Genomic DNA, 26,133 nt, shown 5'->3' on the forward strand with positions numbered 1-26,133 from the left:
TTCTGCAGCCCCTGCCCGGCTCCTCAGGGATTCTGCAGCCCCTGCCCAGCTCCTCAGGGATTCTGCAGCCCCTGCCCGGCTCCTCAGGGATTCTGCAGCCCCTGCCCAGCTCCTCAGGGATTCTGCAGCCCCTGCCCAGCTCCTCAGGGATTCTGCAGCCCCTGCCCAGCTCCTCAGGGATTCTGCAGCCCCTGCCCGGCTCCCTCAGGGACTCTGCAGCCCCTGCCCGGCTCCTCAGGGATTCTGCAGCCCCTGCCCGGCTCCTCAGGGATTCTGCAGCCCCTGCCCAGCTCCTCAGGGATTCTGCAGCCCCTTCCAGCTCCCTCAGCCTCTCCTGGGGCTCCAGACCCTTCCCCGCGCCTTCCCGGTTATCCCGTGTGAGGGTCCAGTGCTTCAAACCCTTCGCTGCTCCTTCCCGGCCGTCCCGTGTGAGGGTGCCGGTGCTCCAAACCCTTCCAAGTTATCCCATGTGAGGGTCCTGGTGTTCCAAACCCTTCCCAGCCCCTTCCCCACTATCCCGTGTGAGGGTCCTGGTGCTCCAAACCCTTCCCTGCTCCTTCCTGGCTATCCTGTGTGAAGGTCCCGGCGCTCCAGCCCCTTCCCAGCTCCTTCCCGGCTGTCCGTAGTGAGGGGCCGGGGCGGGCGGGGCGCTGGGCCGGGGCGGGGCGACGGAAGGGTCGGAGCTGAGGGGAACCGGGGAAAGCTGAGGGGAACCGGGGAAAGCTGAGGAGGGCCGGGCTGGGAACGGAGGGATCGGGGCTGAAGGGAGCCGGGGGAGGCTGAGGGGAGCCGGGCTGAAGGGAGCCGGGCTGAAGGGAGCCGGGCTGAGGGAAGCGCCCGTCCGGGGCTCGCCGTCGGAGCAGCGCCGTGGCAGCGTCGCTTCAGCCGCCAGTCGGAGCCCCGAGAGCAAGGAGAAGTAGGTTGGTGAATTTACTTTTTATCTCTTTCTTTATCTCTAATTTCCTGAACCATCCCCCTGAACACAGCCGGCAGCCTGTTCCGCACCCCGCTCGCAGATCCAGGCGGTTTCAGCCCTTTCCCTCCGTCTATTCCCTGGGATTCAGCGTCAGAAAGAAAACAAAAATAAATCTGGGTGAATGCGGGCTGTGAGTCCCCGATGCTGCGGGAGCTGGGATAGAAGAGAACTTCAGAAAGTTAATGAGTGGTACAGCATTTATAAATGTTTTTTATAATGAACACACGGAGAGCCCTTAACTTCCAAGCGTGCCCATAAGGGGATATAACCTTTAAGTGCCAAGGAATCCCAGGAGCTCTGCTTGTAAGGAAGGACAGATGCACAGCATGAATGAGGAGCGGTTTCACTACAAACAAGAGAAATTGCACGGTCTGGAGAAACTCTGAAGAGTTCGGGACGTTTTGCTGCTCTCCTCTTGGGGGAGAGGCTCCACCAGCAGGTTTAGAGCTGGGTTTGTAGCTGTGCTTCTGCCCAGCCTGGGCTGACTTTATTAAAGCTTTAATATTAGCAAAGTTATTCAGTGTGGGTCCTACTCATTTCTATTCTGTGTGCACCACTTTCTCAGAACTCTTTTTAAAGAATGGTTTTTAGTGTACTCAATGGCAAATGGAATTCCATGCTCAGACCGACAGGACTGGAAAGCCCTTGGCACCTTAAACAGCAGGTCAGAAGATGCTGTGCACAGACATTGCTAAAAAAAAAAATTATGCTTTCTAGAGGTGTTTAATATTTAAAGCCAGCTGTAGTACAGTGCTTGCAAAAATCAGGGATGGTTTGTATGGATTTCCATGCCCAGTGCAGGTGTTTGTGGGTCCTGCTCATTTCAGGTTGTGCTGAACCTGTTTCCCATGCTGATAAGTCAGAGAATTCTAGGATTTTTCACCTGCCCTGTAAATAAAAATGATCTTATTTCATTGCTGTCCTCCTTGCCTGTCATATCTGTTGTGTTTTAGTTTTAATCCCAACTCTTGGTGCTGAGCTGTTCTGTGGTTGATATGGAGAGGAATATAGTATTTACATAAGAAATCAGAAAATTTATTGTACCCAGCAGTAGCAAAGCCAGTGGTTCCAGAATAATTTAAGATATATTTGTTCAAAAGGACCCAAATTCCTTCCCTTTGTATGGACACTTCCCCAGCCTCAAATAAACCAATTTGTCCTGGCTGTGTTCATTTATCCTCTCCAGGACAGAGCTTAAAAGTTGTAATAATTCTCTTTATTTAACTTCCTGTTCCCTGTAAATGTTCCTGTAAAACTTGTACTCTTTCTTACAGTGGAGTAAGGAATTCTGGCAAATTCACTGTTCTCACTGGAAAAGATTTTGAGGAATCCTGTCTGTTCCAGCAGTGCATTTATCCTGCCCTGGGATTTAGGATTTATCTTTTTTGCCCAAAGTTTACACAAGGAAGGCTGAACTTTGAACAGAGAAGGGGCTGTTCTGTGGCCATGCAGCTTTCAGGGCTTTTTGGTCCTGTTGAGCCCTGGCTTTGGTCAGGAATGTTGTTGGGAAAACACCTGTAAAGCCAGCGTAGATCCATGTGACAGGAGATGCCAGGCTGGGCTGAAAAGTGCCTTTGCCTTCTGCTCCAAGTATGAAATCAGTGCTGACATCAGAATCTCTGATTGCTCTGTCTGGCCCTTTTCATGTCAGAATCCCAAAGTCGTTAAGGCTGGAAAAGCCCTCCAAGACCATCAAGCCCAGCCTTGTCCCCAGCCCTGAGTTCCTTGGATGCCTCCAGGGATGGGGACTCCAAACCTCCCTGGGCAGCCCCTTCCCATCCTGACCACCCTTTCCAGGGACAAATTATCCCTTAATTTTTCCCCTTTCCATCAGGAAATTAAAAAAACCTTTATCTTCACTAAACTACATAGAAATCATGATTTTCCTTCTGAATGGGGTTCTGGGGCTCTGTGTTTATTTTCTTCTCAGTGTAAATGGCTATTTCATGGGGGAAACTCTTAACATCCAGGGCCTATGGATAACTTTGTAAATTTTGGAATGGATGTCCAGTTGTCCTGGAAGTGATCTCTGCCAGTTTCCTGCTGGGAAGTGCTTGAAGGATGGACAGGGATTTTTGTTGCACATGGAAAAGGGGAAGATGGGCTGTTTCTCATTAATAGTGTGAATAATGTACATTTGTGTCAAATAAACTCTTTTAAAAAAGGTACTTTTTGTTTCTGAAATTAGAGAAAATCCAACTAATTTCAGTTATTTGGAAATTACTGAATTTCTGTATCTTTGTGAAACGACCTGATAGCTCCATAATTCCCCTGGCCCTCATGGCTCTCTATAAATAAACTCTTTAGAAATAAACTAATGGAAAAGGAGCAGGTGAGATGGGCACCTAGCAGCTGTGCTGAGAGCCAGATTGCCCCCTGAAAGTGGGAAAGTCTGAGATTCCCTCTTTAATAGCTGAAAATGGAGCTGAGAAAGCCCAGTGGATGGCAGGGAAGTGGATGGGGATGGCTGATCCTGCAGAGCACAGTGCTGGGGAAGTTCAGCTCCACTGCATGTGAGGGAGAGCGGGCAGGAGACAGGGACTGGCAATTGTGACATCCCTGGGCAGCTGCCTGTGCTGCAGGTGGATGTGGAATGCAGGAATAAATCTATTTTCCAGGACATGCAGCCCCAAAGTGCATTACATAACCTTGGCACTGCCTCCCTTGGCTCCAGGGACGCTCTCAAGGAAGCTGTCCTCAGAAATATTCCAGGAATGGAGCCCTTTGGAGGGATTCCCTAACTGGAATTTCTCACCCTGGCATTTGCTGCCTGCCTTGAGCTGTGGGTTTTACTCAGCACTCAGCTCCTGACTGCAAGAGCAGCCAAACTCTCCTCTGTGGAGCTCTAACTATAAAAATATATTTTGATTTTAGCAGAATTTATGTAGCTATTGGATGAAAATACAAAAGAACGAAGTATCTGAAGTGAAGGAACAATAATGAAATTTTGCTGTAAGGTTTAGTGAAGTCTTCACTGTTGGAATGGGTGAGTGCTTCTGTGTCTGCTGCACTTGGAAAATTCTGATTTTTCCTCCCTTCCTGGCCTGTTCTTCCTTTCCTGGTGCAGAGAGGAGTGTCTCTCCCCATCCCAGAGTGTTGGAATGAGATGATTTTTAAGTTCCTTTCCAAACCATTGTGGTTTTCCATGATTCTGCTTACAAAGGAGTGAGCACCAAATGAACTGAAATGCGCCGAAATTAAATAATAGACTGAGAATTATAAACCCTCCATTAATTTTCTGTGTGTTTTTCAGGTCAGCTCTACAAAACAAGATGTGTTGGCAAATCATCCCAACCATGTTTGTGCTGATGGGTAAGCCACTAAAAAATAAGCCAAACCCCAGTTTGGGGTGACTTTTCAGATCAGGGAACATTGTTAAAAAATACATGTGGACTCAGGACACATCCAAATAAATGCCCTAACAGATTTGATGAGATAAAAGCTTCTGGGGAGTTTGTTTTGTTGCCCTGAAGTGCAAGGAGAGCTCCTCTGCTGCCATTCCTGCCCCCTTGGTTACCACAGGGCTGCCAAAGGGAGCTCAGCTCACTCCAAATGCTGCATTAATAGACTGGGAAATGCCTCTGACAATATTGGCATCTGCTCTGCAAGGACAGCTGGTATTTGCCTTCCTTGTTAATTTTTTTATTAAAATAAGGACTATTTAAAGGGTTTTAATGGTGGTGCTTAGGGAGAAAGCAGACCCTGTAATCCAGTGGAGTTATTTGGAAAATTTGTGTTATTTTTACAAAATATGAATCAAAAAGATGAATAAATCATTACATTTAGGTACCTTTTATATCCATAAACACCTTTTTTCTTGCTCTCTATGTACTTTTATCCACTCATTCTCAAATAGTGCATTGCTGAAATTCTTTTAGGTACCTTTTGTGATCTGAACATATTGAGGAGCTTTAACTGGAAAACCTGGATGCTCCAGGGAGATTTCCTGGCATTTCAGGGCAGTTTGTCACCATCTGATGGCCCTGCTGCTCTGGGTCATTTTAACCTCATTCTTTCTGTTTCTGGAGAAAGGGGCTGAGCACATTTGTGACTTTAGAAGATCTAATGAATCCCTTGAGGTGATCTGTGACACACGAGGGGGACGTTCCTCAGACAAAGAGATGAGCTGGGGACAGCGCTGCTGCTCCGTCCTGCTCTGTGCCACTTCTTTGTCCTTTTGTAATCATGGATTATGGCCTGAGAGTTTGTTTGCTGCACTCCTCCTGCTGGAGGCTAATGAAGCTGGGATTTACAGAGGCACAAACTCTGTCTAGTGGGAGAGCAGGGAGCAGCAGAGCCCTGCAGGAGCCTGGCAGCACAAAATCTGTGTGGAGGGATAAGCAAAACCCTCTGCAGAATAACACTCTGCATCTCCTGGTTTTAACAGCCTTTTTTGGAGCTCTCGTTTAATATTTTAGTATTATTTAACTCGTGCTCTGTGCTAGAGAATTCTGAACTTCTATTAATCAAACAGTGCCAGAGATATTCTGGTATTTCTTATTTTGGCTGTGGCAGGGCATAGAGCATCAATTAATTTCTATTTAATGAACTGCTTCAAATTTCTGCCCTTCCTGAGCAGAACACAAAGTGCACCCCTGCCCCTGTGCCTTGCTGTAAGCAGAGCTTTAATCTTTAAATTCAGAGTGTTTTACAGTGTTTTCCCTGCTCATCCCTCCCTCAGCCATTGTGAGCACAATTCAAGCTATGACATCCACAAATGTGCTCAGAGCGGTTTTATTTTAAGTCTTGTGGGAAAAAAAAATTATCATTTTCCAGCCTCTCACTTCCCAGATAGTGCCCTGGGGTTGTGCAGTTGCACCCACAGTAATATTGTCCTTTTTTATTTCACAGTTACAGTGGGACTGTGTTTCATATTTACAACAGGATTATATTTGTATTGAAATGGAGCTGTTTTAAAAGAGCTGGGGGGGGGATCTGTTCCAGCACTGCATGGGGAGATGAGACTCACACCCAGCTTAGGATTCACTGCAGTTTTGGTTGATAAAATCCAATTTATCCCAGAGATGCTTCACCTGAAATCTTGGCCTTGCCTTTTTCAAGAGATTGAGAAAACAGAAGTTCAGGTGCAGAGAGGGTGGGGTAAAATCTGGAATCTGTGACACCATTCAGAGAGGATGTTTTTAGTGATTTTGTCTTTACCTAGAAGGGATATTTTTATTAATTTTGTCTTTACCTGAGGGAGCAACCCCCGTAAATAACCTGATTGTTACCTATTTCTGTATCACATCAACCACTCCCTTTTACTTGTTCAAAAAGATGAACTTTTCCTTTTGTTTTCAATACTTTCCCCTTTATATCTGCAGACTTCCTTCAGATGGCAGCTGCCCATTGCATGGTCCATCCAGTTCCTGCCAGGAATTTCACACTGCCCTGTGTGCTGCTGAATGAAACCTTTTTGAGCCCTTTCTCAGCTGGGAGCTGGTCTGGTTTGAGGAGAGAACTTGGAGCACCCAAAATCAAGCATTTCATGAATGAAGAAAAATTTCTGTGTTGCCTTTGGAGTGCCAGCAACTTTGATTGTTCTTTGTACAGAGCAAGCATGCAGGCAAGGAAGTTTATTCCTTCAGAAATAAATCTCTCTGCTCCTCAGAAAATAGGTGGGTTTAGCACTCAAGGGCATAAGGAGTTAATTATTCCAAAAATATTTAGGGTTTTTTGTTGTTTGGGAGGAGAGGGTGGGTTGGATTAATGGGGATTCACTTTTGTCCTGGGCAGGCAACACAGTGTGGTGGCAAAATCCTTACTCAGGCTGGTAAAAGCCATCCTCAGTGTGGCAAAATCCTTCTCAGTGTGGTAAAATCCTTCCTCAGTGGGTAAAATTTTTCCTCAGAGAAGTAAAATCCTTCCTCAGGGGGATAAAATCCTTCCTCAGAATGTAGTGGAATTGTACAGCACAGTTTCAAAAGGGAAAAAAAAAGTTGGCTTTCTTTCTAGGGGAATTGTGAATAAAATATGGAGCACTGCATAAAAGGACATAAACCCAGATCTTCAAAGGAGTTTAGACACTGAGAGGAATATTTTAAATATTTTTGGTGGATGTGGGCTTTAAACTCCATCAGCAGGCAGGGGAGATGGAGAGCAAATGGCATCACTTCTACATGAATTATGAGGCTTTCAATAATAGATGTGCAGTAAATGTCTGTACATGGATTAGGATTTTTTTCCCAAGGATTTTTTTCTCCTGCTGTCTCTGAGGAACACGGAGCTGGCATCCTGCTGCCAGGAATCTCCTTGACCTCAGTGGGCAGAATTTCATTCCACAAATCCCCAGCTGGGGCTGTGCCACTTCCCAGGACACAGCAACCACCATCAGCTGCATTTTCCTTCACCCTGCAGCCTTGTCCCTGAATCCAGGTAAAAAATATTCCTTCTTTTCTCATGACAGTGCAGAACCACGTGGATTGTGAGCCTTGGAAGTGTTTAAGGTGCCCAAATCAAATTATTCATAAATAATTTCCCATCTGTGGTGCAGCCTCACTTTCAGGAATATCTGTTCCTTGTCCTCTCTTTGTGAGTGACTTCCATCCAGGTATTTTATTTTGTTTTAATGCAGCTCAGAAATGTGTGATCCCTTTCTTTTGTCCAGACTGGAGCTGGAACATGGAATGTTGGATTAGGGGCAGGCTGGACCTGTTGGTTTGTAACCTGCAGCTTTTGAAGCTGGACCTGAGAGCTGACCTGAAGGTGAATCTTTTATACTGGGGGTAAGTACAGGATTTACTGTTAAATCCCTCTGGAAAACTGAAAGCATTTCCTAAAACATCAACATTCCAGCTGCCAGCATGGTGGGAGCTTTAGCTCTGCAGGTTTTACCTTGTTCTGTCTAAAAGTAATCCTGGATAAGATGGAAAGTTTGTGGTTATTTGAATGAAAAATGGTTGGAATGGAAAATCCCCCTTCTCTGTCCTTCCCATGTTTCTTAAAATCTGTCAATGAAATCAGCATTGACTTCTTAAGGTATCTTTGTTGTCAGCATTTCTTAATTTTAAAGTCTTGATTCTGCTTTTTATTTTTTTTTTACTGTAATATTGTCTCTCTTGAAGTAACTGTGGTACTTTACATGTGATCCAATGGCAAATGCTGCTCTCATCTCATTGGCACTGTGGTGAATATTCCCTGGAATGCTGAGAGATGGAATCCTCCTGCCTGTGGGATGGGCAGCTCTGGTGCACATTGGTTACAAAAAGATCTGTTTGATACCATGAAACCACCCTGGTTTTTCTGGGTTATTGATGGGTTTGAAGAGACACACAGAGACTTCATTTCCTGATGAAACAGGATAAACTGAAGTAGTTGAATTAGCTGAATTTATAGAGGACTTCCTGAACAGCCAGAGCTCATTTGGCACAAATCACCCCTGTAGTCAGAGCAGAACCCAAATGTATTATTTAGGAATAAATATGGTTGTTGAGCTGACACAATATTCAATCCCATTTTGGTGAGGTGGGTTCCCCTTTGCAGTGCTCCTCATGACTGTGAGTGCTGCAATACCATTCCCTGGGTGTTGGTGGGGGAAGCAGCTCTGCCTTTGCTCTGCTCCATCCAGGCTCAGCTGCACAGGAGAAGCTTTGCCAGTGATCTCAGAGCAGAAATCTCTGTATTGAATTGTTTTGGGATGCCACCAGCCCGGAGCCCCAGCTGGGCTGAGGAGGCTCCTTGTGTCAGGAAGGGAATTCAGTGAGCTCCATGCAGTTTAGCAGAGCAGGCCCTGTGGGCTCAGCAGGGTCTCTGTTTGCTGCAGAGATGAGAAGCAAAGCAAAACCTTGGAGAACTCACTCCCCTCCCCACATTCCATATTAATGTTTTCCTTTTAGGGTCCCTGTGTTCTGGGGGAGCAGCAAGCACAAGCATTTCAGCCTTTGGGAAGGTGACAGCTTTCCCTGTTGGCTCTCTGATACCTTAGCATTTTATTCCTGAGCCAGAATACCTTGAAAACATTCCCAGTTTTAAAAATATGCATTCCTGGCATGTGTTTCTCCCTGGGAGTCTGGAGATCCAGCCAGGATTCTCACATGCAGGGCACTGCACAAAAATAATGATACAGGAGAATGTACAACAGAAAAGCTTGGGTCTCTCACAGCTTTTTCCTTTTTTTTTTCCTTTCTTTTTTTTTTAACCCAGCATTAGAGAAGTCTCCTCTTTTTTACCACATCCACACTTTTCCTGCTTGGAAATAGCAGGAATGGGAATGTTCTGTTCTGGCCATGGCAGTGCCCTGTGAGAGGCTCAAGTGAGGGAGAGGATGGGGCTTTGGAAAGGTTATTCCAAAAGAATAGAAAAAGAAAAGGTTATTCCAAAGCCTCATTAGACTAATGGGTTAATTGTCTGCCAAACATCTTTCCAGCTGTCTGATGCCAGGAATGCTGTAAAGGCCAGGGTTAATTCCATGAGCTGGAGTCTTTAGCCTCAGGGATCCCCTTGGTTTCATTTTGAGCACTGATTATCATTTGCCCTTTGAGCTCCTGAGGCTGCATTCATATTTGGACTTATTTGAAGTACCTGGGGGGCTCTCCTCCAGCTCTGGGCCCAAATTCCCATGTTTTTTAAGGATAAATCATTCAATCACTTGTGCATTGAGCCTCTCCAGCCAGAGAAAACCAACCTCTCGTTAGAGATTGATGAGCTCAGCAGCCCTCAGATCTGCTGCAGTTTCATGGGGCAGCTTCTTCAAATAAGGATTTTTCTACAGCTACCATTGATCAAAAACATTGGGAAATATTTATGGAGAAAATCCTGGAAGCCTCAGACAGCTTTGCTCCATCCTTTCCCAGTCAAGGCAGTGCTTGGGAAGGATATGGGAACAATGTGACAGCAGAGTTACAATGGTGATGCTATTTCACAGCCACCTGCTTGGGATGGACCTTTCCTGAAAATTCAGGTGATTTGCCCTGAAAGGAGTTTTACTTTTTCTTCTCAATTGCAAGAACGGGATTGAAATTCAGCCAGGACATTTTGCAGCATCTTATTGAAAGTCTCCAAGTTCCCCACGGGGCCACAGATGAATTTAGCAGGAGAAGCATCACCTTCTGAAGGGGGTTGAATATAAATATAAAACATTTAGGACTTCCTGCATGTTTCTTTTCCAAGGTGTTGGCTAAAAGAACTCTCTGTGACAGGATTTGGGTGGAGGAGCTGACCTCTCCTCAGCTTGTGAGGGTTAATAAGTCAGGAGAGGAGGTTTTAGCATTTTTCTCCCTTTACACTGCTTTTTTTTGGTGCAAACGAGTCCATTTGGATGGTTAAAAATTGAAATAATTATTAGGAATGATGAGGGGCTGGCGTGGTGGTAACCACTTTCCAGATAGATCAGATCAAAGACGTGGTTTGAAGAAAGAAATATGTTTTCTTCAATATGGATTGGTTGTGGCTTTTGGAGACCAATAAAATCTGAGAGCAACAGGAGAAGGCAGAGAAGCTTCAAAGCAAATTCTGCAAAGTTTTTGAAAGGAAATTCAGGAGAAAACAGCGGAGCCACATCGAGAAAAACCAAATTATTCCAAGTAATTTCAGAGCTCCGTGTCTGCCAGATACCATCAGCATAATTCCTGCGAGTCCTGGTGAGAATTATTGTAGGAATGTCAGGGTGGACTGTCTGGAGCATTAATGAATGTGAAGCATACCTTGAATGGACCTGCCTGGGGCTGTTCCTGCAGAGGAGCTGGGAGGGCAGGGCTGCCCAAATTCCGTGGTTTTCCAGCCTCAGAGGATCCCAAGATGCAGAAGGATCAGTGAGGGATAAGGGGAGTGGGGCTGGGATGATCCAGGAGTGGCTCCCTGCAGTCCCAGCCTCAGCTCTTCCCATCCTCCATAATTCCCCTCAGTTTTTTGATCTTTTCCTCTCTAAGCAGGGCAGGATATGGAAATGGAACTGGTGAATCATGGCCAGTTCCCTGTGCTCTGCTCTCAGATAAATGGAGCAGATAACAAATGGACCAAACCCAAAAAATAAAGCAGCAGATCTCGTCCTTCCCTCTCCTTCAATGCAGAGATCTCTGCCCTGCCTGAATCCAAGTGTTCCAGTGACTCATGCCAGCTATAAAACCATTGGAAAAATGTACTGAAAGGCTCCTATTCCATGAATTTCCATTTCTTTCTCTGAATTAGTAAAACAAAACCCTTATGGACAGAAATAATTCCAAAATCATTTCAGAACAATTCCAAACAGGAGCTTTTTATTTTCTTGTTGGGTAAGGATGAAACGTGAAAAGCAGGAAAGAATCTGAGGTGATTGAGCTGTCAGGGTTTGTCTTGGCTTTGCTGCTGGGAGAAATTTGGCCTCAAATGATTTGCATTATTAAATTCCCAACCTTGGGGAGGCTTTAGTCACTGGATACCTGCAGAATTCCATAAATGTGGGGTTCTGGAAGAGCCTGAAGAGCAGAGATGAGAATGAGGAATGCTTTGGGAACTGCTGGTTCTGAAGATTCAGATGGGATATTGGGAAGGAATATTGGGATATTGGGAATTAGGAATTGTTCCCTGGGAGGGTGGGGAGGCCCTGGAATGAATTTTCCAGAGAAGCTGTGGCTGTCCTGGATCCCTGGAAATGCCCAAGGATGGGTTTGGAGCAGCCTGGGACAGTGGAAAGGTCCCTGTCCATGGCAGGGGCTGGGATGGGATTTAAGGTCCCTCCCAACCCAAACCATCCCATGATTATAATATTCCCTATAATGCTTAATTGCAGCAGGAGATAGAAGGAGCATTAACTTGTTTTGGTATTATTTCAGTGCCTCACATATGGGAATTGAGAATTCATCTCTTTTGGGATGGCAGGAAGCTGCCATGGGAAGGTAAAACAGCACTGTGTGCCTAAAGAAAATCTAGGAATTCTGTAATGGAATTGTGTTCATTACTTGAAAGCCATTTAAAAAGGGAGAAGCAGCAAAGTTTGTTTTTTTTTTCATTAATTATTTTAATTCTTTGATCAATAAACCAAATGCAGGTGGGCACACCTACTGAGATACAGAAAATGGTTTTGTTTCCTGGCTTGTTTCCCCCCTGCAGGTCGGAGCTGTCCCTGGGGGCTGCATCCACGAGCTCTCTGCAGGGCACAGTGAGGGTGGCTCCGTGTGACTGCAGGGACCAGGCCAGCTGCCAGTGCCTGCTGGGCACCCCGAGCCTCAACCACACCTACCTGCTGTGGCTGGAGATGGTGGCAGGGGACACAGCCCTGGGGTCACCCCTGATGGCCCTGCAGCCCTGGGACATCGGTGAGCACGGCTGAGCCCCTGGCCACGGAGCACTGAGCCAGGGGGCTGAGCTGGGAACGCAGCTGGGAGAGGGAAAATGATGGGCTTGAGTTGAGAGCTTCCATGGATCAAGGGCTGGGTTAGAAGTGTGTTAGCAAAGGTCATACAATGTGATTAGAGCTTAACAAGGAAATTGATTGGTACCAGGTGGGATAACTGGGACAAGGTTGGGAATGACAGGTGGGGAATGAAGTATTGAAAGAGTGCAGGAGCCATAAATACAACTAAGAATGAGAGGAGGTTTGGACTGGGACCAGCAGGCCAAGGAGCCCTGCCAGCTTGGCATGGGTGGAGAGTTCACCATGAGGAAGAGGTTTTACTTCCTCTTCAAAGGAAGAGTCAGAACTTACTGTTCTGAAATGGGTCAGAACCCATTTCTTTGGGTCAGAACCCATTTCTTTGTGTTCTGACCCATTTCAGAACCCACCACCCATGGTGGGCTCTTCTGACCCATCTCAGAGCCCACCAAGCCAATCAAAGAGGACAATTGCACAGCCCTAATGGACATCCAGCTAATTAAAATACAAAGTGAGAGAGTTAATGGTTATGTAACTGGTGTCCTGGAAACCATCTGAATATGGAAAACCTTTTTGGATAAATAGAGAGTAGGAGTTTGTGACTTTTTACACATGTCTTTGGTAGGTTACTCCCCAGCTGTCCAGTGCTGTAATAAATGTACCTTTATGTACCTAAATGTGCTCTTTTCAGCACTCTAATAAATGTACCCTCTTTTCAACTTTAATTAGTAGAAGAGTCATCTGTCCATGCTCCACAACAGCAGCAGGATGGCTCTGCTGGCAAAGGGGCACAGACAGGGCAGGAAAAGCTCCCTAATCCCTGTCTGGGCTCCAGTGCAAACCACACTGAGCACAGCCCAAACACTCAAATATTGGTTGTTTCTCATTTTTTCCTTTCCAATCAGAACCTCTCTGTGCACAAGACTGGCCCAGTGGTGGAGCTTGTTGCTGAGGGCTTCAATTAAATTCAAAAAGCTGTTCCCACAGTTGCTTAGCAAGAAATCCCACCCATTTTCCCAAGCAGCTCTCTGATCCTGATGTTTTTTTCCTCACCCATGCAACCCCAAGCTGGAAAACATTGCTGTGTGTTTGATCAAGCTCAAACTCTCCTGACATGATGAATTTGGGATGTGTTGCTATCCAATGTGCCCAGTTATTGCAGATTTGGGCAGATTTCATAAAGGCAGGAGCTGTCAGCTGCAGGGGAAAAAAATTAAAGTTTTATGAACATCTTATTAACTTAAAAACTTAGGAACTTTATGAAGTTCCTCCTAACTGATGTGCTCTGCAGACAGAACCAGTTAAAATCTCTGGGTGGGTTGGTTTGGAAGATGAGAAGTGGCATTTTTCATCCTGCTGGTTTAAAATGATGCTGCAGGAAAAAATTAAAAATTCAGGCTGGAGTCTGCCAGTATTTAAAAATGACACAATGAGTTAGCTCTGCTTAGTGAAGCATGTTTTTAAAATGCACAATATTAATATATGTTCTGCCAAGATTTAGCTCAATTAAAACTATTTTGAATGTAAAACTCTTGAGTGCTTGTGCCACGTGGATTTTATTTGCTGATAGGGGAGCAGGTGGCATCAGAACCATCATTATCTGTGGGATCTGATTCAGGGAAATGTGATGGCAAAGCCACTGACTTTTATTTGCTTCCTCCCCAATCACTCCCTGCTGGCCTTCCTGAAGTTAATTGCTTTGAGACGGTCCAGAAGTAGAAATTAAATAAAATCTGACTTGGTGTGGTAGATCTATACTGAAAATAATAAGAGAATTTTGTTATACATAACTAAATAAAATCTGACTTGGTTGATGGATTTATACTGAAAATAATTAGAGATATGTGCTATAACTGAGTGACATTCCAGTAATGCAGTTAAATGGGACCCTTGGAGAGCTGCACCCCAGAGCAGGTGGGATTTGAGGGGAACATTTGCCCACTGCCCAGGAATTTTGGGAATGTTTTCCCTTCAGCTTCTGCGGGGTTTTACTCTTCCATGGGCAAAACTTGGCTGGGAATGAGGACTGGGCCAGCCAAGGTCTGAGTACCAGGGAGAAGCAGGGCCTTGGCTCCTTGGCATTGTCCAAGGAATGGAATCCTGGGCATTTCCCACCCAGAGCTCCCTTCATCCCCATGGGAATATCCAAACTCTCTATTTTCACTCTCCTGGACACCTCCTTTCCCAGCCACCATCCCTGTGGAAGGATGGGAATGTGTAGGAGATCCCAGTGTACACTATAAGGAACAAATTGATTTTCTCAGCATTCCCATCCCTCTCCTCCTCATTCCCTCTTCCCAACAAGGCAGGTAAGCCAGGGCTTGGCTACTGGGAAAAGTTGTGGCCAGAGGGAAGGAATTTCTGCAGGTTTAAGGGAAATGGGAGGTCAAACAGCATTTCTTGATGACTGCAACAGCACCAGGATGACTTTTCCAGGGATGTTACACAAGCCATGCAGTAGAGCAGCTCTTGGAAACTGAGTTTAAAAGAACTGAGTTTAAGTCTGAGTTGTGACTCAGTAAAACCCAGCACCCTGGGTGAGGCTGGGGCTAACCTGTGGGTGGATTTGTGTGCAGTGAAGCCTGAGGCCCCCGTGAAGCTGCGCCTGGAGCTGGCGGAGAGGGGCCAGGTGAAGCTCTGCTGGTCCAGCCCTGCCCCGCTGCCCTTCCCTCTGCAGCACCAAGTGAGGGTCTCTGCTCCCCCGGGACACCGCGGGGACAGCCAGGTGAGAGGCACTGTGCCCTCCTCCGGGGCTGGGCATTCCCGAATCCCGGCATTCCCGAATCCCGGCATTCCCGAACCCCGGCATTCCCAAATCCTGGCATTCCTGAACCCCGGCATTCCCGAATTCCGGCATTCCTGAATCCCAGCATTCCCGAACCCCGGCATTCCCGAATCCCAGCATTCCTGAATCCCGACATTCCCGAATCCCGGCTTTGCCAAATCCCAGCATTCCCGAATCCCAGCATTCCTGAATCCCGACATTCCCGAATCCCGGCTTTGCCAAATCCCAGCATTCCCGAATCCCAGCATTCCTGAATCCCGGCATTCCCGAATCCCGGCATTCCCGAATCCCAGCATTCCCAAATCCCGGCATTCCCGAATCCCAGCATTCCTGAATCCCGGCATTCCCGAATCCCGGCATTCCCAAATCCCGGCATTCCCGAATCCCGGCATTCCCGAACCCCGGCATTCCTGAACCCCGGCATTCCTGAATCCCGGCATTCCCGAATCCCGGCATTCCCAAATCCTGGCATTCCCAAATCCCGGCATTCCCGAACCCCGGCATTCCTGAACCCCGGCATTCCTGAATCCCGGCATTCCCGAATCCTGGCTTTGCCAAATCCCGGCATTCCCGAATCCTGGCATTCCCGAACCCCGGCATTCCTGAATCCTGGCGTTCCTGAATCCTGGCATTCCCGAATCCCGGCATTCCTGAATCCTGGCATTCCCAAATCCCGGCATTCCTGAATCCCGGCTTTGCCACCGCTCCCCTGGGCCTTGGATTGGGAGGGGGGCTCTTCTGGTGGAGCTGGGCTTAACTGCTGTTTCCTGCAGAAGCTGGGCTTAGCAGGCTGCTTTTCCCTGGAAAACCTGGGTTTAGCTGGTTGCTTTTTCCTGGAGAAGCTGGGCTTAAGTCACTGCTTTTTCCTGGAGAAGCTGGGCTTAGCTCGCTGCTTTTTCCTGGAGAAGCTGAGCTTAGCTCGCTGCTGTTTCCTGGAAAAGCTGGGTTTAGCTCCCTGCTGTTTCCTGAAGAAGCTGGGCTTAGCTCACTGCTGTTTCCTGAAAAAGCTGGGCTTAGCTCACTGCTGTTTCCTGGTGGAGCTGGGCTTAGCTGGCTGTTTTTCCCTGGAGAAGCTGGGCTTAGCTCACTGCTGTTTCCTGCAGAAGCTGGGCTTAGCTCTCTGCTTCTCCCTGGAAAAGCTGGATTTTACATCTGTCCCCACTGAGAGAAGCCCCATCTCCTGCTGGCTCTCACAAACAAACTCCCATTTTTCTCCTTGGGTGAAATCCTGGATTTTGTGAAGTCTAAATCCATTTTCTTTCAGCATTCTATATGTTCTGTAACTCATCTGTGTTTAATATTTATAAGTTTTATTATAAATAGGTTTTTTTCTCTTCCTACCATGCAAGTGGCTCTGGAATAACAAGCAGCTGTTAATTAGCAACCCATAATGAAACAACTCATTTTCCAGAGAGTTATACAACTTCCAGCAGTCTCAAATTGACAGTAAATTTAAAGAAGAAAGATTTTTTTAACCCAGCTTGCTACCTAAAAACATAGAAAATCCTTGTCTAGAATATAAGGATGTTATCTCATGTCTCTTAAGTAACAAATTTATTTGCTCAGCACTCCCATCCTTCTTAAAAACTGAGTTGAAAGAGAAAGCATGAAAGAGAATTCAGGGAATTCTGACTCCGTACAATTTATTTATGTTCCTTCTGTCTCTTTTCCTGTTTCTTTTGACAACAATAATATGTTTGGACAATCCAGCAGATGCTTCAGGTTGCCCTAGAAAGCTCCATGGCCATGGACAACGCCCTGCTGGACTCTCCATCCTCAGTGCAAGTGAGGAGCAGGAATCTCCATGCTCCAGGCTTCTGGAGTGACTGGAGCTCACCCTACAACCTCAGTTTGGGAGGTAGGACACCTGCAGCCTTGGGGACAAAGCTGATTTTCCAGCTGGTTTGTGGGTTTCGTGTTGGAAATTGAGTTGGGATGAGAGGTCCTGTGGGAGCCTTTCCTGCCTGAGGCTCAGCTGTGCCAGGCTGGGATTCTGGAGAGCACACCTGTGGGGCTGGCACTCCCTGCCCACACCCACACTAAGCTCTTTTCCTCAGAGCTTTTCCATTTCCAGCTCCAGCTGGCAGCCCTGAACCTCCCCTCAGTTCAGGATTTTTCTCCTGGTGCTTTCTCTCACTTCGGGTTTTGCTTTTGTAGCTGAAGGCCCAGAGCAAAATCAGATGTGCTTTTTATACAGTCCAGCCTGGTTTGTAATGCTGAGCCCTGTGCAAAACTGACTTTCTGCTTATTTTGTTGTATTTTTCCATGCTCTGCTCAGAATTCCCTGGGAATGTTTTGGTCTGTGCTGCCACAGGAATTCTCTGAACTCTTTATATAGGCACCTGCACCAAAGAAAGAACTAAACCTTGGGAAAAAAAGCTTTTTTCCTATAAAACCTGAAACAGCAGATCCTAAATCTGCTTTACTGCCAGAGAAAGGGAAATTTAGGGGAAATCCTAAAAATCCCTGCCTGGTTCCTCAGTGGGAGAAGCAAACCTGACCTTTAAAGGACTTAATGCTGGTTTTGGGGTGTTGTTTGCAAACAGCCCCATTCCAGCTCCACCTGTATCTTCCCTGAATCCCTCGCTGATGGGGGCTGAGTTTAAACTTCTTTCAATCCTTGGAAAATTCAGTGTATTTGAGCCTGCATTGGAGCACTGCTACAATTTGCTACTAATTGCAGTGTAAAACCAGGTTTTGGGACTTGGATCTCCTGCTGACTTCAGGAGGAGGAGGAACAGCAACTCCTGGAAAAATGGATTCATTTTATTTATTTATTTTTGATTTGTGATTTATTTTCAATTTGTGATTTATTTTCTCCTTCTCCTTCTCCTTCCTCTTCCTCTTCCTCTACCTCTTCTACCTCTTCTTCTGGTTTATGATAATTATAATTTCAATATTATAATATTTAATAATATCATAATAGTATATATTATTATATAATATATAATATTATTATTTCCTATTATTATATACTATTACACATAATAGATAATATAATATTGTCAATAATAATAATAATAACAACATAAAACACATAATATACAATAGATAATATAATATAATATAATATAATATAATATAATATAATATAATATAATATAATATAATATAATTATATTATATTATATTATATTATATTATATTATATTATATTATATTATATTATATTATATTATATTATATTATATTATATGGTATGTATAATACCTTATACTTATTCTTATACTTCTTCTTCTCGTTTATGATAATTATAATATAATTCCAATATTATAATATTTAATAATATAATAATAGTATATATTATTATATAATATAACATCTTATTATTTCATATTATTATATACTATTACACATAATAGATAATATAATATAGTCAATAATAATAATAATAATAACATAAAACATAATACACAATAGATAGTATAATAATATATAATTATATTATATTATATTATATTATATTATATTATATTATATTATATTATATTATATTATATTATATTATATGTAATATACCTTATTCTTATATTACTATTATTCTTCTTATTATTATTATTGTTATTGTTATTATTGTTATTATTGTTATTATTGTTATTGTTATTACATTTTGTGGTTCAGTTCCAACCCTGCTGACTGCATTTCCCCTTTCTTTCCCGCAGCCCAGGTGCTGTATTTCCCCGCCAGGGCTCTGGCCCGCGCTGGCTCCAGCGTGTCCTTCCTGTGCACGTTCCGGAACGGCTCGGAGCCCGTGCCGGCGCGGGAGCTGGTGTGGTGGCTGAACCTGGCCGAGCCGCTGCCGGCCAGCCGCACCTCGCTGCTGAGCGGCCGCGTCAGCCGAGTGACCCTGCCCGCGCTGAGAGCCACCGAGCCGCGGGGCAGCTTCCTGTACAGCGCGCTCTACTGCTGCCACCGCAGCCGCCACTGCCACCGCGCCTACGCCGAGCTCTACGTCGTAGGTGAGGCTCGGGGGGACGTTCCGTGCTGCTCTTGGCCATTGTCATGGCGGGGATGGACTGTTCCCATTTAAAATCCTTTATTGCCCTTGGGGGGTTTGTTTAGGTTGGGTTTTCTGTTTTTGTGGTTTTTTGTTTCTTTGTTGTGGTGTTTGTGAGAGTCCCCAGGACGAGGTGAGAGATGAGAATCTGACTCCATGTTCTCAGAAGACTGATTTATTATTCTATTCTATTCTATTCTATTCTATTCTATTCTATTCTATTCTATTCTATTCTATTCTATTCTATTCTATTCTATTCTATTCTATTCCATTCCATTCCATTCCATTCCATTCCATTCCACTCCTTCTATTCTATTCTATTCTATTCTATTCTATTCTATTCTATTCTATTCTATTCTATTCTATTCTATTCTATTCTATTCTATTCTATTCTATTCCATTCCATTCCATTCCATTCCATTCCATTCCATTCCATTCCTTTCCATTCCTTTCCATTCCATTCCATTCCACTCCACTCCACTCCACTCCACTCCACTCCACTCCATTCTCCTATACTGAAACTGTACTAAAGAAAGAGAAGGATGCAGACAGGAGGTTTAACAAGAATGAATAATAAAAACTCATTACTGACTCCTCAGAGTCCAACACAGCTGATGGTGATTGGTCATGAAGCAAAAACAATTCACATGTTTGGAGAAACAATCTCCAGACCACATTCCAGAGCAGCAAAACATGGAGAAGCTGAGGCTTCTCAGCTTCCCAGGAAAAGAAATCCTGGTACAAGGGATTTTTCAGAAAATATCACAGTGGCAGTTTGTTTTTTGGGAGTTTTGTTTGTGGGGGTTTTTAAATATTTTTGTTGTTGTTTCATTTTGTGTTGGAATTTAAAATGTAGGGAATTCTCAGAACTTCGGGTTTATAAGTTAAAGCTCAGAATTAAACACAAGGTTTGATTTGAGGCTTTGGAAAAAGCTTCTAAACTTAAGTGTTAGAAGTGAGGATGTGGATTTATAGTTTAAAGACACGTTTAATAAAGGAAAGTTTAGTGTTTTAGAGTTTAAGATACAGAAAAAATAAAAGCAGTCACAAATGTGAAAAGGTTAAAGCTTAGAATTAAACACAAGATTTGATTTAAGGCTTTGGAAATGTAAGTAAGTGTTGAAAGCCAAGATATGGATTTATAGTTTAAAGACATGCTAAGTAAAGGAAAGTTTAGAGTTTTAGAGTTTAAGATATAGAAAAAATAAAAGTAGTTATAAAGGTAAACAAGAAATTTAGAGTGCAGCATTGTAAGTTTGTGTGTTATAACATGATTGACTAAGAGGGCTTACACTGTAGCATGACTCTATAAGACAAAATATTTAAAGATTAAGCCAAAAACAGAAATATTTTTGTTGGTAGTGTTTTATTAGTCAATAACTCTTTTAAAAGTCTTGTAACTAAGAGTTTTGAGACTTTTAAAACTATGCTGTGAAGATGTGAGCTGAACTCACTTTTCTTACTTATGTGGAAGATAAAAAAATAAACCACATCATCAAAACCAGTTCAAAACTCCCATCTCAAATTACATCAAAAATCCCTCACAGTTTTGTTTTGTAGCAACCATTGTATGTTATTAATTAAGCTTTTATGTCTTTTAATTAGACATGGATTTTAATATCTCCTGTGAGACTGATGGCTACCAGACTAAAATGACTTGCAGGTGGTCTGCAAACCCAACCACCCTGCTCCTGGGGAGTCTGCAGTTAAGATATCACAGGTATGGATGGAGTTTAATTCTCTTTTTATGTTTGGAAAGCATTGCTCAAAATATTTTAGTGTCAAAGAATTCTGCAGAATGTAATTATAGAATGAACAGATTCTTTATTCTGTGTGCAGGAAGGGAACCAGAGATAGCTGAGTATGGAGCAGATTTTATTTATAGGGTTTTTCAGCATTTTTCAACCTGTTTGGGAATCAGTTCTCTTCAAGAAGATTTCTTGGATCAGTTAAAAAATGATTCCAGTTGCTCCTATCTACAAGCTGTAAGGAAATAAGGGAAAAGCCCATTCCCAGTGGGAATGTCTGGCCTGGGGGAGCTGTAGAATCCCTGTCCTTGGAGCCTCTCAGGTCCTGACAGCTCCATCTGATCTGAATTTAACTCTGCTCTGAGTCTGCCATGGGACTTGAGACCTCCTGAGGTCTCCACTCAGTCTTTGATTCTCCTATAACTTTTTTTATATTTTTTTCTATGTACACACAAGTAAAAACAGAGGATGAAACCAATTCATTCCAAGCTGGTAAAAGTCTTGTTTGAAGAACCAAACCTTAGCTGGTGAAGGGAATGTTGCTTTGTGAAGGCAGCAATTCCCAGAATTCCAGAATCCTAGACTGGTTTGGGTTGGGAGGGACCTCAAAGCTCATCCCATTCCATCCCTGATGTGTTGAGCTTGAGGGTTTCCACTCAGACAGACAGACAGACAGCTCTTCCTGAGGCAAAAAATCCATAGTTTTACTGCTTTGCTGGGCTGGAGATGCAGGAATTTTGGCCAACAGCTTCCATCAGCCCTGCCTAATCCTTTGGAAAGGCAGCCTGTCTTCTCTGGTGGAGTTCTGGATGATCCTGGTGCCCAGGTGAATATTTCCCAGGGTTTGTGGACTGAAGGAATAACTGGAATGCTGGAAAGTGCAAGTGGAGGCTTTTGGGGCAGGATTAATGCCTGGCTGAGTGCTGGGGTAGCTTTTGTTTACTCTGCCTTGACAAATATGGATCTAGTGAGTGCACTGCTGGGCAGGGAGCTGGGAATAAACCCCATGCTGCTCGTGGTGCCTTTTATTCCCACTTCCTCACTGCTCAGGTTTAGCTAAAAATGTCATTTTCTAGTAGGAGGTGATAATGTGGAGATTTGTTCATGCTCCTGCAAGATCAAACAGTGACATTACCACTGCCTGCAAATCCTTCCCAGATGCTGCTGATCCTTCTTTTTGTTCTGGTTTTTGTGGTTATTTGTTCAGAGTGAGACCTGAAAGAGGAAAATGCAATAAAATTGCTGCTGCTGTTCCCTTTAGGAGCTGGAGTGCAGCACTGCTGTGCTGTGCTGTGTGTGATGCTCTGCCTGTGGGGTTTTGTTTAGCTTGGGTTGTTCCTACATCTTCCCCTGCAGGCAGTGCTGCCAGGAGAAACAGCTCCAGAGGGATGATCCTGTGGGAGCAGGGAATGCTCCAACCCCAATTCCAGAGCACCAGGCACTGCTCTAATCCTGGGGGCACAAAGGGGGAACTTCCACCCAGTGTAACTCTGGTGGTTCCTCTGAGTAACTCACACCCCCTCCAGCCCCTCTCGTCACAAGTCTGAGGAGAAAGCTGAACAGTTCCCACTCCAGGAATTTATCCAGTTCCATTTTGTCCAAAAGCCAAGGCTCCTCTCTTCTGTTGCCAGGTGTGATGACTGGACATGGGGTTTTTATTCCAGAGTTGATGTTTTGGTGGGATTTGCATCTCCTGGAGACCTCACTGGGTGTCTGTGGCAGCTTCCCCCTGGTTGCCAGTTGGGATTTTGGAAGTCATTCCTGACTGGAGTCAGTTCTTGGCAGATTTGCCTTGCTGTGTTCATTGCCAATCCCTCAAATCCCACAATTGATGAGGATTTGGAGCTGCCTTCTCTTGTTGTACCTGCTGCTTTTGTTGTTTGTCCTGCTTTTTGCAGAGCCAAAGCTTTGAGGAGTGACTCTGAAATGTTTTTATCCTTTCAGTGCAGACTCAGGTTCAAGATCCAAATAATCCTCAAAATCCCAGGAGTTTGCAGTGCCTCCATTCCTTTAATTCCCTCCAGATTTACACTTGCAGTGCATCAACTGAATGTGGTTTTTTTCCTCTTTTAAGGAGCCAAATTTATTGCTCTGACTTTCCAAGCCCATCTCCAGACTCAGAGGTGAAGGAGTGCCTTTTGCAGGGGAACCATTCCTACGAGTGCACATTCCAGCCCATTTTCCTGTTATCTGGATATACCCTGTGGATAGAGTTCAAACACGCCCTGGGAACCCTGCAATCCTCCCCAACCTGTGTCATCCCAGCAGATGTGGGTAGGTCAAGATCCTTCCCTTGTGCCCCTGAATTTTTAAATGGTGTAGGGAAAGAATTTTCCCACAGGTTTTCAATAAAAACACGAGGGTTTGATATTACCTTAAAGAAAAATTGGTTTAAATGTTATTTCTATACAGGATTTTAAATGAAACATCCACTTCTGCCTGTTATTCCCTCTACAGAAGAAATACAAAAGAATCTGTTGTGCTTTAAATGAAAATGAAATACCTGGAAACATTCCCGTGGGTTCCGTGTTTCCAGTCCTGCTTTCCCTGGAACAGCAGAGGCCTTGTGTTACCCACCACCCTCAGGACAAGGAGAGGCCATCCATGGTTGGATTTACTGGGCAGTGCCAGTGCAGACTTTGCAGTAATTATTTAATTTTTCCATTTCCCAGTGAAGCCTCTGCCCCCTTCCAACGTGGGAGCAGAAGTGACCAGGAACACGGGGCTGCTGAACGTGAGCTGGGCCCAGCCCGTGTTTGCCAGCAGGGACCTGACATTCCAGATCCGCTGGAAGCCAGGGGGCAGGGAGGAGGTTCCATGGCAGGTATGTTCCATCTGGCCTGGAGCAGGGGTCATGGCACTGCTGAAGTGTGGAGATGGCTTTTATGGAATTTATCCATGGGGGAAAATCACAAAATGCAAAAGCAGTTGCAGTGTCCACAAAGGAATTTTCCTCACATTCCCGCTTCCTCACGGGGTTCATTTTCAGGAATTTTGACTCCTAGAGCTGTGTCACAGACATCTTTTATGAAAAATCCTTTCCTTAGGATTGTTCCTCCTGAGAAGCTGAGAGGCCTCAGGAACAAAATGTAAACATTGATTATCTGCTGCTGTGGGATGCAACAGGTGCATCTGGGATTGGCTCATGTGGTTGTTTCTAATTAATGGCCAATCACAGTCAGCTGGCTCGGACAGAGAGCTGAGCCACAAGCCTTTGTTATCATTCTTTCCTATTCTATTCTTAGCCAGCCTTCTGATGAAATCCTTTCTTCTATTCTTTTAGTATAGTTTTAATGTAATATATATAATAAAATAATAAATCAAGCCTTCTGAACCATGGAGTCAGATCCTCGTCCCTTCCCTCATCCTCGGGCCCCAGCGAACACTATCACAGAGCTGCCCAAACACCCCTTTGTGCTCAGTGAACACTATCACAGAGCTGCCCAAACACCCCTTTGTGCTCAGTGAACACTATCACAGAGCTGCCCAAACACCCCTTTGTGCTCAGTGAACACTATCACAGAGCTGCCCAAACACCCCTCAGCCCTCACTGTGGCTGTTTTCCCTCTCCCAGCTATATGAAGTGCCCGAGCCTGCAGGCAGCTGGGCGGTGGTGCCGGTGCAGCAGCCCTGTGTGCAGCACGCGGTGCAGGTGCGCTGCCGGGAGCTGCAGGGATCCGGCTACTGGAGCGACTGGAGCAGAGCAGCCCAGAGCCTCGTGCAGGACATCAGAGGTCTGTGCTCCAGGGACATCCCCGGGGCTGGCACGTGCCACGCTCAGCTGTGACTGTCCCTCCCAAACTGGTGTTTTTGCAGCTCCCTTGCAAGGCCCGGAGTTCTGGAGGATTGTTTCTGAGGATCCAGCCAGGAAGCGGAGGAATGTTACGCTCCTGTGGAAGGTGGGAGCAGCTGAGTTTGGGGCTTTCCTTGTGATCCTAAAACCAGGTGGGGTTGCCAGGAGTGGAGTCTGACAGGCACATGAGGCTTGTGGGAATTGGGATTTGCCTTTTTCTGGGCTCCTGACAATCGCTTGGCTCATCCTAGAGGCAAGAGGTGAATCCTGGTGGGAAATCTGGGATAAAATGGGAGATGGTTTTGCCTTCTTTGCCTTAAAATGCTAATGCAGGACAGAAGAAAATTCCTCAGTGCCCATTCCTGTTTGCTCATGTGCTGCTCTGGGGTTTGAACCCTGAAAAATGTGCAAAACAGGGATTTGCTGTGGGAATCTGAAAGTTTGGCTCTCCTTGTCCTTCACTTCCCTTTGCTGGGAAGAGAGGGATGAGAGTCAGTTCTCATAGAGGGAAAAGATGCCTTTAAAAGAACTCCAGCCCTTGGATAAAAAACAGGAGCCAGGACCATTCTGGGCCCTGTTTTATTATTATTTCTATTTTATTATTGGATCCCGCTTGCTTAAAATTGGAGCTGCCCAAACACCTTTGCTCTGGGAATCAGGATGGAATTCAGGAATTAATGCCCATGAATTAATTGCTGCAGCCCCTGATGCAGAATGACTCCTTGTGCAGCGTGAGCAGGTACATCATAAGGCACCAGAGCCCAGGGAGCCCCCCCTGGGAGGAATTTGTGGATCATGGCACCAGCTGGACTTTCCCGTGGATGGAGCCAACCCACACTGTCACCATCTTGGCCATGAATTCACTTGGAATCTCTGCAATTAATTCCAATTTAACTCTGTCCCAGCAAATGAGCACAGGTAAGAGCAGCAAGGAATGGGATGTGGGAAATGCCAGGAATCCTGGTGATGTTCATGGGCAAAGCTTTCTTTGGGATAAAATTCCCTCTATTGGAATAAGGAATCTTTTATGGGGATACATTCAGCACCAACTGAGCTGTTAGAAAACTCAGATTTCCTTCATGAAAATCCTGTGAATTTAGGGTGGGAAAAAAGTTGTCATACTTCACTAATTAAATATAAAGTAATTAATCAAAGAAAAAGAAAATCCTGCTGGAAAACTGATCTTTCATCCCCTTTGTTTTGGGAACACCCAGTGTTCCTGCTGGGAATGTTTTGTTGTCTCCAAAATGAGATGTGGTCGTGTTTTGGGCTGCCAGGGTACAAAGCCCTCAGACTTCCCGAGCAGCAATTCCTGCTCCACCTCCTGAGCAGAAATCCCTGGATTTGGCTGCACTCTGTTAATATATTCCTGAGATTTCAGGAGGTTTTAATTTTTGGTTAAGGATAATTAAGGAATTGCAGGTGAGAATTGGGATATTTGATGTCTATGATAAACCTGATCTGTTTGTGCTTGGGGCTGCTTTAGTGCAACCCAAATTTTTGGTGGCTTGAAGAAAAAACCTCTCTGCTGATGTGGCTTTATGATA

General features: G+C 44.9%; 1 protein-coding gene across 1 annotated transcript in view; it reads left to right on the forward strand.

Moving 5' to 3' along the window:
* The first annotated feature begins 835 nt into the window (after nt 1-835).
* LEPR (leptin receptor) overlaps nt 836-26,133 on the forward strand; it is a 30,793-nt gene continuing 5,495 nt past the window's right edge. Inside the window, exons 1-14 of the mRNA XM_063166283.1 lie at nt 836-920; nt 4,230-4,288; nt 6,301-6,594; nt 7,584-7,701; nt 12,002-12,207; nt 14,840-14,988; nt 16,762-16,906; nt 18,711-19,007; nt 20,651-20,765; nt 22,868-23,067; nt 23,466-23,617; nt 24,368-24,527; nt 24,610-24,692; nt 25,288-25,504. Coding sequence (XP_063022353.1) covers nt 4,249-4,288; nt 6,301-6,594; nt 7,584-7,701; nt 12,002-12,207; nt 14,840-14,988; nt 16,762-16,906; nt 18,711-19,007; nt 20,651-20,765; nt 22,868-23,067; nt 23,466-23,617; nt 24,368-24,527; nt 24,610-24,692; nt 25,288-25,504 — 2,176 coding nt within the window. The 5' untranslated portion in view covers nt 836-920; nt 4,230-4,248. The remainder of the gene's footprint in view (nt 921-4,229; nt 4,289-6,300; nt 6,595-7,583; nt 7,702-12,001; nt 12,208-14,839; nt 14,989-16,761; nt 16,907-18,710; nt 19,008-20,650; nt 20,766-22,867; nt 23,068-23,465; nt 23,618-24,367; nt 24,528-24,609; nt 24,693-25,287; nt 25,505-26,133) is intronic.

This window comes from Melospiza melodia, chromosome 11 (assembly GCF_035770615.1).
Source record: "Melospiza melodia melodia isolate bMelMel2 chromosome 11, bMelMel2.pri, whole genome shotgun sequence".
Classification (NCBI taxonomy): domain Eukaryota; kingdom Metazoa; phylum Chordata; class Aves; order Passeriformes; family Passerellidae; genus Melospiza; species Melospiza melodia.